General features: G+C 38.8%; 1 protein-coding gene across 6 annotated transcripts in view; it reads right to left on the bottom strand.

Annotated features, from left to right (window-relative positions):
- LOC135219088 (tetratricopeptide repeat protein 23-like) overlaps positions 1-18,218 on the bottom strand; it is a 224,105-nt gene that overhangs the window by 185,216 nt on the left and 20,671 nt on the right. For all 6 annotated transcript variants that reach the window (XM_064255519.1, XM_064255516.1, XM_064255515.1 and 3 more), the window contains exons 3-4: positions 17,713-18,179; positions 3,400-3,617 (exon numbers count right to left, since the gene is read on the bottom strand). In XM_064255519.1, coding sequence (XP_064111589.1) covers positions 3,400-3,617; positions 17,713-18,179 — 685 coding nt within the window. The remainder of the gene's footprint in view (positions 1-3,399; positions 3,618-17,712; positions 18,180-18,218) is intronic.

An 18,218-nucleotide genomic window follows, 5' to 3' on the forward strand; every position in this document is an offset into this window, starting at 1 on the left:
ACCTGTTTATGGATAATTATTATAACTTGGTATCCCAGGCCCAGGAACTGTATGAAGCAGGTGTGCACGTCAGTGGTACCCTTCAGTTGGTGCGTGGGGCCCCAAATGTCCTCAAGAGGTTTGCTAGCCAGCTGCAACATCTGGCAAGAGGAAAGACAGAGTGGCGGCGGAAGGGAGCTGTCTTCGTCATCTGTTGGAAGGGGGTCCGACTCGTCCCCATGATTACGATGAGTCATAAGCCCATCCAAGAAGAGGTCGTTCAGCGGAAGAAGACACGTCGGCAGGGCCGAGTTACGTATGAGGAGTTTCGTGCCGAGTGGCCTACCGTCATTGGGCACTACAATAGGCACATGGGAGGAGTTGATCTCTTTGATCAATTCATCCAGTATATCATCCCTTCACCAGGAGAACCAGGAGGTTGGATACAGAAGCTCCTCAAATACATACTTCAGTTGGCCCTCCAGAATGCCTACATCCTCTACTGTGGGTACTACAATTCGGATCTCCTGAGGTTGTCTCACATCCAGTTTCTTGAGGTGGCCGGGAATGCCCTCATCAACTTTAATCCCGATGAGTGGCCTTCCATCACCGCCCCCCTGCCCCAAGCTCCAGATCTGCCTCTAGAGGAAAGGGCAGATGTTAGGAGGGCCAACCTCGGTCGTCCTGCTCCTGCCGGTGCTGCCACTGTCCCTGCTGCCGCCGCCCCTGCTGCTGCCACCCCTGCTGCCAACGCACCTGCTGCTGCCACCCTTGATGATCCCGCCTGCGCTCAGATTCCGACTTCCCATCGGATAGTGGACCCTGTATGTCGGCTGCAGCCAGATCACACACTGGACCCCTACAAGGGCGTAGGCAGAAACGGTGCTGGGTGTGCCATATGAATGGCAGAAGAAGGGACACCCGGTTCTTCTGTCGCACCTGCAATATAGCACTTTGCAGGATCGGGGAGTGTGACCGCAAATACCACACTGCGGTCATATATTGGAGTGCGCCTGCCCAAGGGACAACAGAGGGCGCAGAGGGCCGTCGAAGGGCGGCGGCCCATCAGCAGTAAGGGCCCGCTTTTCCCTCCTCCACCTGTACCTTGTCATGTCGAGAGGAAAAAAATGCAAGACTCTTCAATGGAGGAGGGAGACAACAAGAATAGAACGAAGAGTCAGGATTACGAGTGAGTATTCTGCATTGATTTTATATTTAGTTTTATATTTATTACAAGTTTTTATATATCTGTATTTATTGGTATTTTTTATATTTCATTTTATGCAAAAATAAAAAACGGTTTTCACATGCATTCCTTTTAGTTATGTATATGTACCAGAATGAAAAAATGTAATATATATATATATATATATATATATATATATTATATATATATATCATATATATATATATATGATATATATATATATATATATATATATATATATATATATATATATTATGTGTGTGTGTGTGTGTGTGTGTGTATACATATATGTGTGTAATATATATATATATATATATATATATGATATATATATATATATATATATATCTATTTATATATATATATGTATATATATATATAATATTATATATCATATATATAAGTATATATATATTATTATATATAAATATTATTATTATACATTTGGGTATTTTTGGGTGAGCAAAAAATCTAACATTCTAGTGATATTCAATCATTTACCTTCATTTTGAAACAAATTGGACATCTCTAGCACAATATTTCAATTTATGATGAATTTTGGAAAAAAAAAATTCCTTCCCTCCGGCGCGGTATCTCGGCCACAAATCTCCGAAATGCTTAAGTCACTTTGTCGTAATATTTGCACTGTTTTATATTAGCTGTTATATAGAGTTTTATACATTAAAATGTGCGCAATTTCATGCAGAATACAAAAACAAATAACTCATGGTCATAGCTTTTATATTTTTTTTTTAAATTTGCATATAAATCACGATAAATAGAAAAAATTCGACATTTGGTCAAATTTGACTAGACCGAAATGGTCGAAAAACGTAATTGTAAGCTAAAACCCTTACAGTCTAGTAATATTCAGTCATTTCCCTTCATTTTGAAACAAATTGCAAGTCTCTAGCACAATATTTCGATTTATGGTGAATTTTTGAAAAAAACTTTTTCCTTCCCTCCGCGCGCAGTATCTCGGCCGCAAACCCCCGAAATGTTTGAGTCACTTTGTCATAATATCTGCACCATTTTATATTAACTGTTACATAGAGTTTTATATATGAAATGTGCAAAATTTCATTTAGAATACAACAAAAAAGTAACTTATGGTCGTAACTTTTATAATTTTTTTAATATTTGCACATAAAACACAATAAAGGGAAAAAAATAGACATTCGGTTAACTTTGACTCGACCGAAATGGTCGAAAAACGCAATTGTAAGCTAAAACTCTTACAGTCGAGTAATATTCAATCCCTTACCTTCATTTTGCAACAAACGGTAAGTCTCTAGCACAATATTTCGATTTATGGTGAATTTTTGAAAAAACCTTTTTCCTTCCCTCCGCGTGCGGAATCTCTGCCGCAAATTCCTAAATGTTTGATTCACATTGTCGTAATATTTGCACCGTTTTATATTAGTCGTTACTTAGAGTTTTATGATGAAAATGTGCGCAATTTCATGTAGAATACAACAAAAAATAACTCATGGTCGTAGCTTTTATCATTATTGATATATTTGCATATAAATTACGATAAATAAAAATATTCTACATTCAGTCAACTTTAACTCGACCGAAATGGTCGAAAAATGCAATTGTAAGCTTAAACTCTTACAGGTTAGTAATATTCAATCAATTACCTTCATTTTGCAACAAACGGAAAATCTTTGGCACAATATTTTGATTTATGGTGAATTTTTGAAAAAAAAATTTTTTACATCCGCTCGTTACGTATTCATGCATCATTTTGTCATAATATTTTCTCTGTGTTACTTTGATCGTTTTACAATTTGTTATATATCAAAATGATTGCAATTTAGTGTAAAATACAACGAAAAAAAAAATGAACTCACAGCGCGATTTGTATACTCTTATGAAATGTTTTTTTTGTTTTGTCATATATTCCAATATTTATATATGATAATGATATTTTTCCTTTCTGATGGTTGCATACTAAACTTCAGGCAATGGCAAAAAAAGGAACCAAAAATGAACTCTTAATTTTGAAAACTAAGCGTGCTGTGATTTTTTTTACAAAAAACTTTTTTTCCGCTTCAGCGCTCATATCAGATTTAAAAATGACTGAATATTGTGCATATACTAAGAAACAGAATTTCAGTTAGTGAAATTTCTACAGTATACTACTTCTGTGAATGGTCCAAAATAGATGCCAAATACTATACAAATCTAATAAAATCTACATTCAGTACCTTAAGATATAGATATGCTTGAGCAAGAAAGACTTTGCAACGACAGTATCGCCAATGCTGATCTCCATGGACAATCCTGGCAAGGGCTTGAGCTCGGACAAACTCTCGGATGGCACTGTCAGCCTCCTTCGCTGCTAACAGTTTTCTACCACGATACAAAGCCAGCTTTAGCTTTTGCTGCGGAGGTAACAGGTACTCTTCTACAACCCAACGAGATTCTGTCATAAAAAGGAGAATCTTTTAAATGATAACAGAATTTTCTTAAACACTGGCTTTACTTTATCAGTAAATATTAAAAGGAATGTTGTTCACACTATGACATCATGAACATAGCCATATACGTATAAAATGAGACATTAAAATTTATCCTCAAATATCAGTTTGAATAGCAACAGAAGTGGGAGAGACAGAATGGATTTAAATCTGTCATCATTATATAAATACCATATTATATTCTCTAATGTTTTAATAGCTGATCAAATAAGAGTGGAACAGGTTATTTGAATCAAAATAGTTTTAAAAGAATCTTCACTTTAAAATATATACCATAGCAAACTTTTATAAACTTATAAGAATTACACCTTAAATGCCCTTGAGTAAAAATGAAATTTTAGGGTAATATCACCTGTCATTTATAGTTTCAAAAATAATTCAGTTAACCCCTCCCAGTGAAATAAATCACATAACTTAGCGAGAGCTCATATTAGCCCTGACTGCTCACTCTAACATTAACAATATATTTGGTTTTAATATCTTTCAACTTTGGTCTGATTCTATAACAGCTAGCCATAATGGCAGTCACTAACAACTGATATCTGACTTGGATTAAAACAATACCCTGTGGCAACCATGGTGATCCCCATTGGTGAATTTGTTTGCCACCAGCAGCAACATGAAGTGGCCATGTAATGCTTAGTCCTAGTAAATCTGACCTCCTGGAAGGTGGATACATTCCTGCATTCAAGGGACAATATTAAGGCTTATGCATTTCCCCATTTTGCAATAACTAGGAAAGCTCTGGACAAAGTAATGACTTTGAAAAGCTTTAATGTAACCTGGCTAAATCTGGAAAATCTCTTGGAATTTTCCATCGTATTGGTGGAAAAACCAAGAAAACTTTCCTTCCAGCATAACAGCATTTCCAAAGTTTAATCAGAACTTAAACATGCTGGATCCTCCAACAAGAGGTTATCCAGCAAGCGCTCAGAAGGAAAGAAATTTCTGAGAGGAGCCAGGCAATTGCCAGACAATATAAAAAATTTGCATCAGAACCACAACCCACAAGATTATCTGCCATTTTTGTTTTGATGCCAAATGCCCACTCTTCATCAGTGTCTCCCAGAGCTGGCCAACTCACCTTGCTGCAGATTAACCCTTGATAACATTAACACCTTCTCCAACCCTAATACATTCAGGTCCTTTGCAGACACTGAGGAGGAAGTACATGTCTTTAATGCCACTAGTCATCAGCCTTCAAGTAATTAATGCAGAGGATGTCACTCTATATTTTAGAAAAGAAAAAAAAGTCTCAAAACTTTTGGTGTTATGATTTCATTCTACATTCACTGGGATCAGATCATCAAGCAGAAACATACTCCTGTCAGCCTCCATCCTACAACTGGAGGGAATAAGTTTTGCTAGTGACCTAATCCAAAGATCCATATTAAGCCTCTTAATCACTTTCAATAACTCATCCCAATTTGAACTAAGGCCATGCGGTCAAAAGACCATCACCAGTCAAGACCAAGCTCACCTCAGGTATGAGTTGACAGCCCTTCCTGTTTTGGGCTCCCTCTGCAAGAAACACTGGATCTGACCAACAGTTTGAAATGTTTTACTCTAGGAATTACATATGCACAAAAAAAAGTAAGTTGAGGGTCTTGTCAGTGCTGAACCTTTTGTATGATAGTTAGAACATTGGATTTGGACTTCTAAGCCAGCTCAAGTCTCTTCAATAGAAGAATCTTGTCTTCAAGCTCCCTGACTACAGTAGATCTAGAAGTATAGTCTCTAGCTGGGATTCCTTTTGTGACTGAGATCCCATAGGACTTTATCAAGATTAAAGCAACTCAAACACTTATCAACCCCCGTTTTATTCACTGCCAATATTCACCTCCTTCATCTTTGATCAAGGCAAATCGATCAGTGAATTTTATTACCTTCATTTCCTTGAAGAGACCCTTCCAGAATAGTATTCTTTTTAAATTATTAAATACATGAGAAATGAAGTTTTCATGATAAAACTAATATTGTAATACTTACCTGAACACCTGAACTAGCCCTGGTCACTGATCAGCCCGAACTATATCCCCACATATTTACCCACTAAGAGGGTAATTTTAACTGTCAGTGTTACAAACGCTGCAGGTAAAATATAGTCAAATGAGTTACCTGTATTACCGTTGGCAACGCTGCTGCAAATACCGGCCACCAGAGGCCTCCCTCCTCAATTGAATCATTCACTATCAAATTGAAGTGGGGAGGAGGGTGGGAATCATTCAGGTGGTCAGGTAAGTATTACAATATTAGTTTTATCATGAAAACTTCATATTGCAATACACTCCCTGAACACCTGAATTAGCCCGATTAACAACATTTACTCGGAGGTGGGATCAATCTAATTCAGCCCAACCTGTCCACGGAACATATGCCGGTAACTCATAAACAACCTACCATGTATAAAAGCATGTATCCTCACCTAGTTATCTAACTCGAAGGTGAGGATGTTTGCAAAGAAAGTACTTCAACATCAGTGTTGAGTCTAAGGTACTGTCTTAGTCAGAAGTACCTCCCATGTGATAAGCTATACTTCTTATTCATGGAGGTAAAAACAAATTTCCTCACCTGGTTGTCCAACTCAGTAGGTGAGGAAGCTTGCAGAGGAAGTACCATACCGTCGGTGTCGAGTCCAAGGTACCGCCTGAGTCTGAAGAACCTCCCATGTGGTATTCTATACCTCTCATGTATGGAGGGGAAATGGTGAACCTCATGTATGGAGAAGTTGAGTGTGCAGGACCTTCAGTTCTCTACTGCTCACTGATGTAGATGACTTGTGCTGAAGAAGTTGTAGTTATTCCAACATGACCATCAAGATCTGCGTAACCTCAAGGGCCTAAAGGAACAATACACTCAGTCTAAGCTTGACCGACAGAAACACTAGAGTTCATTTAGACTATCACTGGCCCCTTAAACTTCTAACACCCTAAAGTTCATTTAGACTATCACTGCCTTCCTAAACTTCTAACACCCTAACTCTACCAAGCCAACTATAAAACTGAGTTACCACAACGACAAGACCCCGTGAGTAACCTCTCTGAAGAAACTGAAATTCCCTAAGGTCCTGGTACAGTGTTGTGAAAAACCACGCCAACTCTCAAATAACCACCTACACGATCACTGACACCTAAAATTCCTCTGGAAGCCAAAGGGTAGCCCTCCGCGATACTTTGCGCCCTTGGATTGACTAAGAACCCCTTCTTATGAATGTCCAGATAGCGCTGAGGCAAATGATTTAACAAGAAGTCCCTCCTCTCCTTGACAAGAACATTGTACAACCATCCGAATTGTTAGTCTGGTATGCAAACCCCCCCGAAACCAAAGTGAAGAGGTTATTAAACAATCCAGGCTCTGAGAAACACCCATCAACTCTCATCACATCCACACAGAGTGGGACAAGGCCTCCCACTGGCTGTGAAAGGTCTCTTCAAAATACAAGCCTCAAGATCCATAACCCCTACCACACGAATCAATGAAGGAACCCAATAGAGAAAAGCCTCAACTGACTCGTAAACTGGAACTCGGACCATGGCAGAGGAGTTACCCGCTACCTCATACAGAAAGTAATGCCACCCTAAGTCCTTCCCCAAAAACTGCCACCTCGTCGAAACCAGATCAGCCTACTTGATGTTTGAGAGACTGCTGGTTTTGTTGAATACAACATATCAAACATTACTTGATTTAACTGTGAGATTCCTCCGGAGCCTGGAATGCAGAAAGAGAGAATGGACAAAGTCCACAATCCATTTACATATACTCGCTTCCTTCGCCCGAGAAACAAAAACCCACAACTGGCAAACGAGTCCCTCTTCAAAGATATCTATCCTCTGTCAGACCTGTCCGGCCAGACCGGAACAGGAAAAGGAGAAAGGCCAAACCCCCACAAGAGCAGCACCCAGGAACCCAGAACTTACTACGCCTGGCTGCTCGATACCAAACGACATACAAGATCCCATTATATCTGAGCCTACCGATCCAATTGCGCAACAATATACCAACAAGATGATAAACTCCTGAGCAAGTCGTACTCAACTGCGCAACCCGCACTCCCCCCAGACATGATGACGTAACCCCTGTCCGACCGCTGTCCACAGCCTCACAAGAGCCAACTGTCACCAGTTCCGCAAAACCTGTAAAAGTTAGTCTCACTCGACTGCGCATACCCTCACTACCCTGTGGCGATAACTTTACATCTGAACCGAATATACCTTGGCGATGAACGCACACCGCTGCGAGTCACTTCAACACTGTTGCGCCAAACGTGTACCAACCAAGATGATGACCTAACCTTGAACCAGTCTCACTTGACTGCGAAACTCTGCACTCACCAGTGACTATGACACGAGACCTGGGCTACTACAATAGGCGAGCGAAAACCCCTAAGAGCGAAGAGGTCGCAAAACCGTTACCAATACTAAACCTGGACTGGAGTCCAGAGCAAATGAGGGAAGGAAGTACTCCCAGTAGACACAGAATCAAGGTCGAACCCACATTGAAACCCCTTAAGGTGGAACAGAAAAGCAGAGGGAAAAGGTTGAGAAATAAGCAGGAGAAGAGAGAGAAGTCACTACGAGTAACCACCGGAGCACCTAGCGCCGACATTGCGCAGGTGGAGAACCAACTGTGAGGTACATAGTGCTTTAATGACGGGTTACGAACTGTGGAACCAATGGGAGCCGCAGAAGGAAATTACCAGCTACCCTAAGAATGGAGCCGAGGGCACTAAAGTGCTAACTATGGTGCAGACGAACTGCCAACTGCCGTAGCCCCAAGTAATTACTGCGGTAAGCATGTTACGTCTCACACACCTAAGGTATATAAATGGGAACGAAGAAGGACCCAAGGTATATAAATGGGAACGAAGAAGGAAGATTACTAACTACCCTATGAAAGGAGTGGCTGATGACACAACCGGTATCAATACAGTCAACGATGGCACAGATGAATCTCCAAATGCCGTAGCCCCTGCAAGAACTACAGAGGACACATTATGTCTTAAAATAAGTAAGGATGAAAATACGGAGTTGAGGATACCGCCTTGAAGCATCAACACCAGCAGCCTGACAACTACAGGACCTGTGGAAGGTGCTAAGATGGAAGCCCCTCCAAAATTACTTCCTTTAACCCCGGAGAGAGAGAGAGAGAGAGAGAGAGAGAGAGAGAGAGAGAGAGAGAGAGAGAGAGAGAGAGAGAGAGAGAGAGAGAGAGAGGTTGAAATCCCCAAATTTCAGGATGAAACGATGAAAACTCTTGCTCTAATGTGTTATTGGCAAAGAAAACAGGATGAGCGAGTAGACTCCAAAGCGACATCCAAAGAATGACCAGATAAAGATGATTGTGTAAAGACATTATAAGTTTTAACAGAAAAAAAAATGGGCGAGAGAGAAAACTAGACCGACTCTGTTCCCCACGATAATCTGACAAACATTAATAAATCAGGAAAATTATTCAAAACGTGATCGTGAATACAGTCCGTATTGAAGCTACAGTAATTGACTTGCATTAAATCAATTTTACAATGGGGTTAGTAATTAAAATCGGCACTACATTGCAAATAAGTATTCCTATATCTCTCGCGTAGCTGGCGTAGGCAGCAGCGTGCAGTCAGACAGTGAGATTGTTGGGTTTAAAATAGAATTTAGGCCAAAGGCCGAGTATTGGGACCTATGAGGTCATTCAGCGCTGAAAGGAAATTGACAGAAAAGTGTTTGAAAGGTGTAACAGGAAGAAAAAACCTCTGTTGCACAATGAATCAAGTGTTACGAGAGGGTGGAAAGTAAGATGAATAGAGAGAATGTGAAATCAGGAAAGTAAGAGAGAGAGAGAGAGAGAGAGAGAGAGAGAGAGAGAGAGAGAGAGAGAGAGAGAGAGAGAGAGAGAGAATTACAATCGTCTAACATCTCCACTTCCATAAATTTGCACCCTCTTCTAAGTTAAAAAGTATTATCTTAATGATAATATATACTCGTATAACTGCATACAGCTATGACCAACCAAATGAGAACTTTGTTGCTAATACGATCAAATCCAATAGCAACATCACTTTAATGTATTCATCCGCGTGCGACAGTAATCGAATCTGATAGCAACATCCGTTTATTGTCTTCATCCGCATGCGACAGTAATTACTGTATTAATGTTATAAATGTAGCTGAAGCTGATAAGGCAATATTACGTGCAACAGCAATCTGGATAAAGGTCACAAGCTTTGTATGAATTCAAACGCAGCCGTGGTAAAAGAAAACTAATAGCATGAAAGAGCTCATTTACTGTTGTTTTCACCGACAAAAGATTAATAAAGTAAGGTTAGTAATACCTATGAAAACGAGTGAAAACAAACGGAATCGCTAAATTTTATGCAATCTAACCTGAGGGAAAAACTAGCTTCCAATGAGACGTATTAATCAAATTTTAACTTTAAATTACGTTGTAAGACGAACAATATGACTTCGTTCCATATAAGTTAAGTATCCAGAAATTAATTTATGCTAACTAAGAACAAAAACATTAGCCGAGACCAAGTGATATGGTTGAATCTGGAGCCAAGGAAATAGACTAGTGGCATCATTGTCTAAGCCATGCCTCCCTACAACAGTGCTCTTTGACGACAAGCTTGTGTAATTGTAATTTAATAGAATAGTAATAAATTACATATTTTAACGTAATTAAATGTAACTTTATTAGGCCTAATATTAATTTCAGTACTGGTAATTATTTTTGAAACTGTAATTGACATGAGCATAATGTAATTACTGACAGCAGTTAGTCTGTTAAACGGATGAAGATGTCATACAAATTAATTCCTTATGATATCGGACTATATGGCACAAGATACCATTATTGACTAAGTTAAATGTCAAAATAGTTGAAAACACGTCTCCTTCAAGACAACAAAATATGGCATATGTGAGGAAGAGTTGTTACGTTAGTCATGCTAGCCAAACAGGACAAGAATGAGTTGGATACGGCGGCGCAACTCGTATTCGCCATCAGCTGATTCCAGAAGTCTGACAGAATCTGATCTTCATTCCTGTTTGATTACATTCATATTGAATTAACCTAAGATCGGATTCTCGTTCGTGTTCAATTTACACCTGTACTGAATTATCCAAAGTCAGAATGCCTTGAGCCTACAGCGTTAGCCACTATAAAAAATTACTCTGCCAATATGTATTACAGTGAATACTTTGGGCTAGGCTACTGTATATACATACGATATATCATCGTGAACACTAGGAGAGCCATAGTTAATTGTCAATCGATTTCTCTACATACTGAATGATCGTAAGTCAATATGCATTGAACAGAAAATTAGTTGATATTAACAATTACCATATCATAAATGTAGAGGAAAGGCACCTTTAAGAAGAAGGAGCAGTATTTAACCCTTCAGAACCCGACAGACCCGAAACCAGATCTGAACGACCAACCATGGCCTAGAAAGCTTCTGATGCAAGGAACTCGAAGCAGGAAAAACCCAAAGAGGCTCTAAGGACAAACTGTCCCTCTATAAACTACTACCTATAATAGAAAACCGCCCCGAAGAAGCCTGCACTTCTCTTCCTGAACACTATGTAACCTATTATCCCTACTCGTCTGTATCTGACCTAAATTTTCTTCATCCTGAGAACTTACACATCAAGGGAAGGAGAAATCTGCTGCCAACACTGCCTGCTCCGCAGAGGGGGGGGGCTGGCAGAACCTACCCACTCGGAGGCTTGTGGTTCTCCATTATCCCCAAAACCCGTTAAGGCTGGTTCTGGAACAGGCAGGGGGCCTGAAAAAGAACGATTAGAATCAACTATACTACTTCTACCACTATCTCTATTTTGGTTAAATTATTCGTCTGGCTAGAAATAGGCTAAACATAATAGATGATAACCTGTCCACTAATTTCTTGAATAACTAACTCTAATGTGTCCTTGTCTCCTGACCAAGACAAACATCTCTGACTGGTATTACACTGAACCTTCCTACACTAAATAATGAAAAGAACGTCGATCATGTGTGAAGGTACTCATCCTACGCTTGCAGAGCGTGCAGAGCCGATGAGCACCAACATGTCCAGCAGTAGAAGGCTAGATCGTCGAACTGTAGATGAAGCAGAAGCAGAGGCGTTTGCAGACAGCGACGACGTTTATTTTCTAACTTATCCATAGTGAGTACAAAGTAGCTATCCAAAGTCAAACGGGAGAAAAACGTTAATAACAGTCCAAGGTCGTAATCTGTATCCAAAATACGAAAACTCTCTGAGTGGGGTCGGGCTAAATGACCAAAAGTTCGCATGATGTGCGACTAATGCGCACAGCAAAGCGAACAAGAAACAATTGAGGAGACAGGCCTCTGGTGGCCGGTATTTGCAGCAGCGTTGCCAATGGTAACACAGGTAACTCATTTGCTAGATTTTACCTGCAGCGTTTATAACACTGACAGTTAAAATTACCCACTAAGTGGGTAAATATGTGGGGATATAGTTCGGGCTGGTCAGTGACCAGGGCTAATTCAGGTGTTCAAGGAGTGTATTGCAATACTACTCTTTGGCTAAAGCAGGTCATTTTTGCTTTACCTAACTTCAACTTGGATGATTTCACCTCCTGTGATTCTACAGGAAACTTGCAGTTTACTCAACTTCAGCCAGCACTTCAAGCTTGGAGGCTACTTTCTTCATTGAGATCTTGTAACAACTTCAGGATATGATGCTACTTTACAAATTCATATTCTTCATATCCTAAAATGTTGAAATTTTGCTACTATTTAGGAAATTAGAAAAAAAAATTTGGGGGGGGGGGGACATCTCTCCCACCCATTCTAACATTCCCCTAGTTTATATTCAAGTAGGATTCCAACCAAATTCTTGACCTTCTGTTCCTCTTGAAGCATTGGGTTTCTTTACAAATTGCCAACTAGGCACTCCTTTGTCCCTTCAAGCCCATTTTTTACCTACACAATGTCAGCAGCTCAGTGTGCTTTGATCTAGGTTCCTATTTAAGCTTTGTTTAGGTAATGGGTTTATAAAGAAACAAAATAGATTTTTTCAAAAACAAAATTCATATTTTTTCAATAAAACCCTAATACCCCAACAGAATTGCTCTCATTTTGATCCCTTGGTCCTGTTGCAGCTAGATTAAACTACATAACGAAAGATTCAGTAACCTATCAGAGACTGTGGGGGATGCAAGTACTTCACCAGTCCACTTGAGCCCCTCTATCTATTCCTTGTTCACATGAAATGACAAATTTTTAAGTAATTTGTATTCTTCGTAATATACAAACCTGAGATCTTTACACAAGGGATTAACTTTCAGCAAGCTGGAAATCTGGCTATTAAACTTTTTGCAAGGTGGTTATAGTAACAGTTGCTGAAGGTTGGGGCTGAAGTACAGCCCACCTAGTCAGTTTGCTCAAATCTATGCAGTTTACCTTTTCGGCCAGGTAAGAGAATGAGAAGTGGTAAGAGGTGGGCCCTTCATGTAAAGACCTCAGGTTTGTATGTTAGGAAAATACAAATTACTTAATAATTTGTCATTTGTTCCTACACAAATACAAACCCTTGGTTTTTACATATGGGAGACTTACTTTTGGGGGGAGGATTTTAAGTAATTCTCTGAACTGACTGGGTACTCTTTTCCTGGTCATGAAAGAGCAAAGGAAGGAGACCAAACCTGTGATCTATTGAACAATGAGATGTTCAATCATCAGAGTTCTGGGCATTTCATATTAAGGGAAAGTAATATCTCTGATTCAAAAAGGTTTAGATGTACCCACGGTGTCGGGGACTATGAAGCTAAGAACAAACCTTGCTCATAGTCAGTCCCTCTCTCTCATTCCTAGAGAGAAGGAAAAATGTGCATCTACTAATCCAATAAAAAAAAACTGGATTATAGATAGGATACTCAGTCATCTAGATCATCTGCATGCAAGCCAATCCAGCATGTGACCGCTCATTCACTGTTCCTCTGTCTGCTGGAAGAGGAAGGAAGATAAAGGGAGGAGGCCAGTCCCACACACACATTCCCTGTGCAGCCACATACCTTGGCAAGGTGCAACCAGTCTGTGAGAGCTTGGTGAACTACATGACTTGTTGACCATCCAACACAGAATCCAAAGAAAAGATGTCCAAGGATCTAAATGGGCAAAGTTCCCAGGTTAAAGGAGATGCATGTGATCTGAACGATTACATTTCATCCTAGTACTTGACTGACATGTTCTTCCTGTATGCAATGGACAGACCAACGACCATCCCCTCAAGAGGATTTGCCTGAAATGTACTGATGTCCACCAGGAAGTTGTGGGGTATGCTTGTTTAATCATCTCCCTATCAGAGAAATGACCACTCGATACCATTTCTCAGGGCAACTCGAAGCTAATGAATGAGTTGTTGGCATTGGGTTGAAAGACTAGTTTACAGAGGCAACATAGGTGTCAAACTGTCATTGTTGCCACAGGACCACAGAAGGAGAGTGATCCATCTCTGATCACCTTCAAAGCATGTAGAATGAGCAGGCAGATCAGAAAAGGGCCAACTTCAGGAAGTTGAGAAACGAAGGACTTCAAAGGTTGAACGAATTCGGTTTGTCCTTACCTCATGACTTCATCTTGCTTGTGATGTCTGGTTGGCCACTGTGCTGAATGTACTTCTGTCTGCTCAAGTACTACTTGCAATGCTCTAGAGTTGATGAAAGGACACTAGGTCATTTTGGTGACCATAGCACTACTGTGATGATGTTGCTATCACACTGAGGAATGTCTATCTTGGATTCTGAGACTCTTGAAAGACTAACAAGAACTGTGTTTAAGTTCCAGGAGCTTTCTACCTTGGTCAATGTTCTGAAGAATCCAAATCCTTTGGAGGAGGGTAGTGTAAATCTGGCACTAAATTGGTGTCGTTGCTATTAAAGGAGTGTCTATTAGGACACTGAGGCTCCAGAAACTGTCTTAAGAGCCACACAATACAGGCGGTCCCCAGGTTACGACGGGTCCAGCTTACGACGTTCCGAGGTTACGACGCTTTATCTTAAATATTCATTGAAAAATCCGCCCTGGGTTACGACGCTTGTTCCGAGGTTACGACGCTGACGCTTCCGACGCTCCGAGTTAACGACCCTTTTAAAAAACGCATACTATGATAAGAATCCTTTATAGTTTAGCACAGTATATAAATAAAAATAAGTTTTTGGTTAGATTACAACAAAAATTTTGAGGTTATGATGATTTTCGACACTTTTTATGTCGTATTTTTTAAATTTTATTAGTGACGCCTCATATGCGGAACTAGTTTCCGATCGAATGAATACACTAGCTTGGGATGCGCAGTTTATAACAATCCAAAAGCGCAAATAATGAAAAAATCATTGCTTGTTTCCAGTATACATAATTAACAAAACTAAGTTTCTGGTTAGATTACAATGCAAATTCCAAGGTTACGACGGTTTTTTATGCCTTTTAACGATACCTCATACGCAGAACTAGTTTCTGAGCGGAGGGCGCATAAATTAATTTACGCTATTAAACTGTATGGTAACCATAGTCAAGGATAAGGAACGCATTCTCAAACAGTATACATATCCTTTAATACAAAACAGCAAAATATCATTGAAACATTATTTCACTTAAAGAATCCATTTATACTCTACTTAGACTTGGATATAAAAACCATAGTTTCTCTCTCTCTCTCTCTCTCTCTCTCTCTCTCTCTCTCTCTCTCTCTCTCTTTCTCTTTGTATTTTCCGACAAAAATAATCACTAATTAGTGTATTTTTATGTTTATTTTCATGACTAAATACATTTTTATAATACAAAAATGATTTACTAATTTTCAAATATTAATTTTGATTAATACGTATTAGTAAGTTTAATAAAGTTAAAAAATGATATCACATAATAAAAATAATAATTCTCTCTCTCTCTCTCTTCCCTCTCTCTCTCTCTCTCTCTCTCTCTCTCTCTCCTCTCTACTACAAAGATGTATGTTTTTTTTGTATGATAAATAAATGATTTTACTATTTTTCGTATATTAATATTAATTTATACAGCAATAATATCAATTCATTAAAGAAAATACCATAGTGAATTAGTAAGATTTTAGCTTATATTTAAAAAATTATGGAAGAATGAAGGAAATCCCAGTCTTCTTCCAGTAACCTTTTCTCGAGATCCAGGTACTAAAACTGTCAGATATATCAAGTTCTGTGACAGCCAGGAGGGGGAAGTGCTCATGAAATTCCCCCCCCCCCCCACCCCCCCCTCTCTCTCTCTCTCTTTCTCTCTCTCCTCTCTTCTCTCTCTCTCTCGTCTCTCTCTCTCTCTCTCTCTCTCTCTCTCTCTCTCTCTCTCTCACATTTACTGAGACTCGAGATTTTTTATGTACTTGTACTATTTGTTTTTTAATACTTTCAAATAATAATAATAATAATAATAATAATAATAATAATAATAATAATGGAAAAGTAAATCCACAGTAATATGTCTGATCTGTTATTTAAAATACAAAGCAGAGAGAGCTTTCGAAGACCTGCACGGTCCTCCTTGTCAATCTGATTGACAAGGAGGACCGTGCAGGTCTTCGAAAGCTCTCTCTGCTTTGTATTTTAAATAACAGATCAGACATATTACTGTGGATTTACTTTTCCATTTTATTTTATTAACTCATGTGATTATGAGGTTTCTTTGAATAATAATAATAATAATAACTGTAATTACAAATTCATATGTGATAGTATTTTAAAGAAATACAATACGTACTAATCTATCCATGTCACTTTTAATTAAGGTAACTCTCTCCTCTCTCTCTCTTCTCATCTCTCTTTATTTCTCTCTCTCGTCTGCCACTCCTCTCTCTTCTTTGCCACAAGATAATAATGTGTCATAGTGGTAACTCCCTCCCTCTCTTTTGCTGGAAGCGTTATAAGTATTTTTTGAGAGAACAGAGAGAGATAAACACTCTCTCTCTCTCTCTCACTTTTACCGAGATGAAAGAATTTTTATGGCACTAGTATGTAAAATGTTTATTGATAATTTCAGTTATTTAATAATAATAATAATAATAATAATAATAATAATAATAATAATAATAATAATAATAAAACTTTAATTACAAAATTCATAATGGTCGTATTTTAAAGAGATGAAAATGACCTTTCCATTTCACTTGTAAGGATAATTCCTCTTTCTTACTGTGATGAGAGAATTTTTATGGTAGATGCACGTGTTTATTATATTTTCAAATAATAATAATAATAATAATAATAGAAGTAGTAATAATACGATAACTAATCTCAAAAGAAAATTCTTCCCTTCGTCTTTTTCTGTATCAATTTCCCTACCTCATAACTCCAGTGACACTCGGAGCTTAACAATGCCATACAATGGTCAACGAATTTAATGGTTTTATGTAATATCTCTCTCTCTCTCTCTCTTGTATTTTAATGAAAATATACAGTAATTTGTGAATCCACAGTGTTGCACATGAAAAAAGTAAATTAGTGATAATTTTAGAGATACGGCCCTTAGAAAAATTGCAAATTAGTGAAATTTTCCCTATGGACATGTTTTCAAGAACGTCGTTCCGGCTTACGACGATTTTTGGGTTACGATGCATCTTAAGAACGGAACCCCCGTCGTAACCCGGGGACTGCCTGTATTCTCTCCTGGAATTGAGGATTAAGTGGTAATTGCAGCAGCAGTAGTGGCTCCTACTTACATCTCCCACTCCTCACAGGAGGATTGTAAGTACATCAAGTCAAAAGAAATGGAGCTCCTAGACACCACTTCTTGACTGAGTAGGAACTGAGCAAACTCCAACTAGGTGGGCAGTACTTCTGCCCCTACCTTCAGTACCTGTTACCTTAACCACCTTGCAAAAAGTTTAATGACTGGATTTCCAGCTCACTGAAAGTTACTCCCATATGTAAAGACCGAGGGTTTGTATTTGTGTAGGAAAAACTAATGTGTTAAAAGTAAATAAGTTTTTATTGAAAAATAAAATTATTCTTAAAAAATTATATTTTGTAAGACAATAAAAACTTTGCTTCCACTCACCACTCACAGAACTTTTGGAACTCTTGGCAGACTCATCTGTCAAGATGGCATCTTTTGGCGAGTCTTGGGGGAGATCTGATCCAGTTAAAATGCTTGTGCGATTACTAGACTCACTGCTGCTTCTAGTTCCCCCTTCGTCTTTTATTTCATTGCGGTTGCTTGCAATGTCTTCCTCCTCCTCCACTTCCTCCTCTTCATCTGTGTTACTTTCGGAGTCATCATCGACTGATTCCTCCTCCTCAGTTCCTTCTTCTTCTTCTCCTTCTTGACTCTCTTTCTCATCATCCTCACTACTGCTGTGATCAGCATTTTCTATAAGCTTAGCATCACTTTCTTTTTGGTTTCCAATACTTTTGACATAACTTGGGATGGTTTTACCATTCTTTTCATTGCTACTTTGTGGACTGGAGCTAAAACCTTTATCTGCATTATCAGATACATTTATAGGGAAATCAGGAAAGCCTTTGCTGCAAAATAAAAAAAAATAATTTCAAAAGGATGATTAT

Source organism: Macrobrachium nipponense, chromosome 1 (genome assembly GCF_015104395.2).
Source record: "Macrobrachium nipponense isolate FS-2020 chromosome 1, ASM1510439v2, whole genome shotgun sequence".
Taxonomy (NCBI): domain Eukaryota; kingdom Metazoa; phylum Arthropoda; class Malacostraca; order Decapoda; family Palaemonidae; genus Macrobrachium; species Macrobrachium nipponense.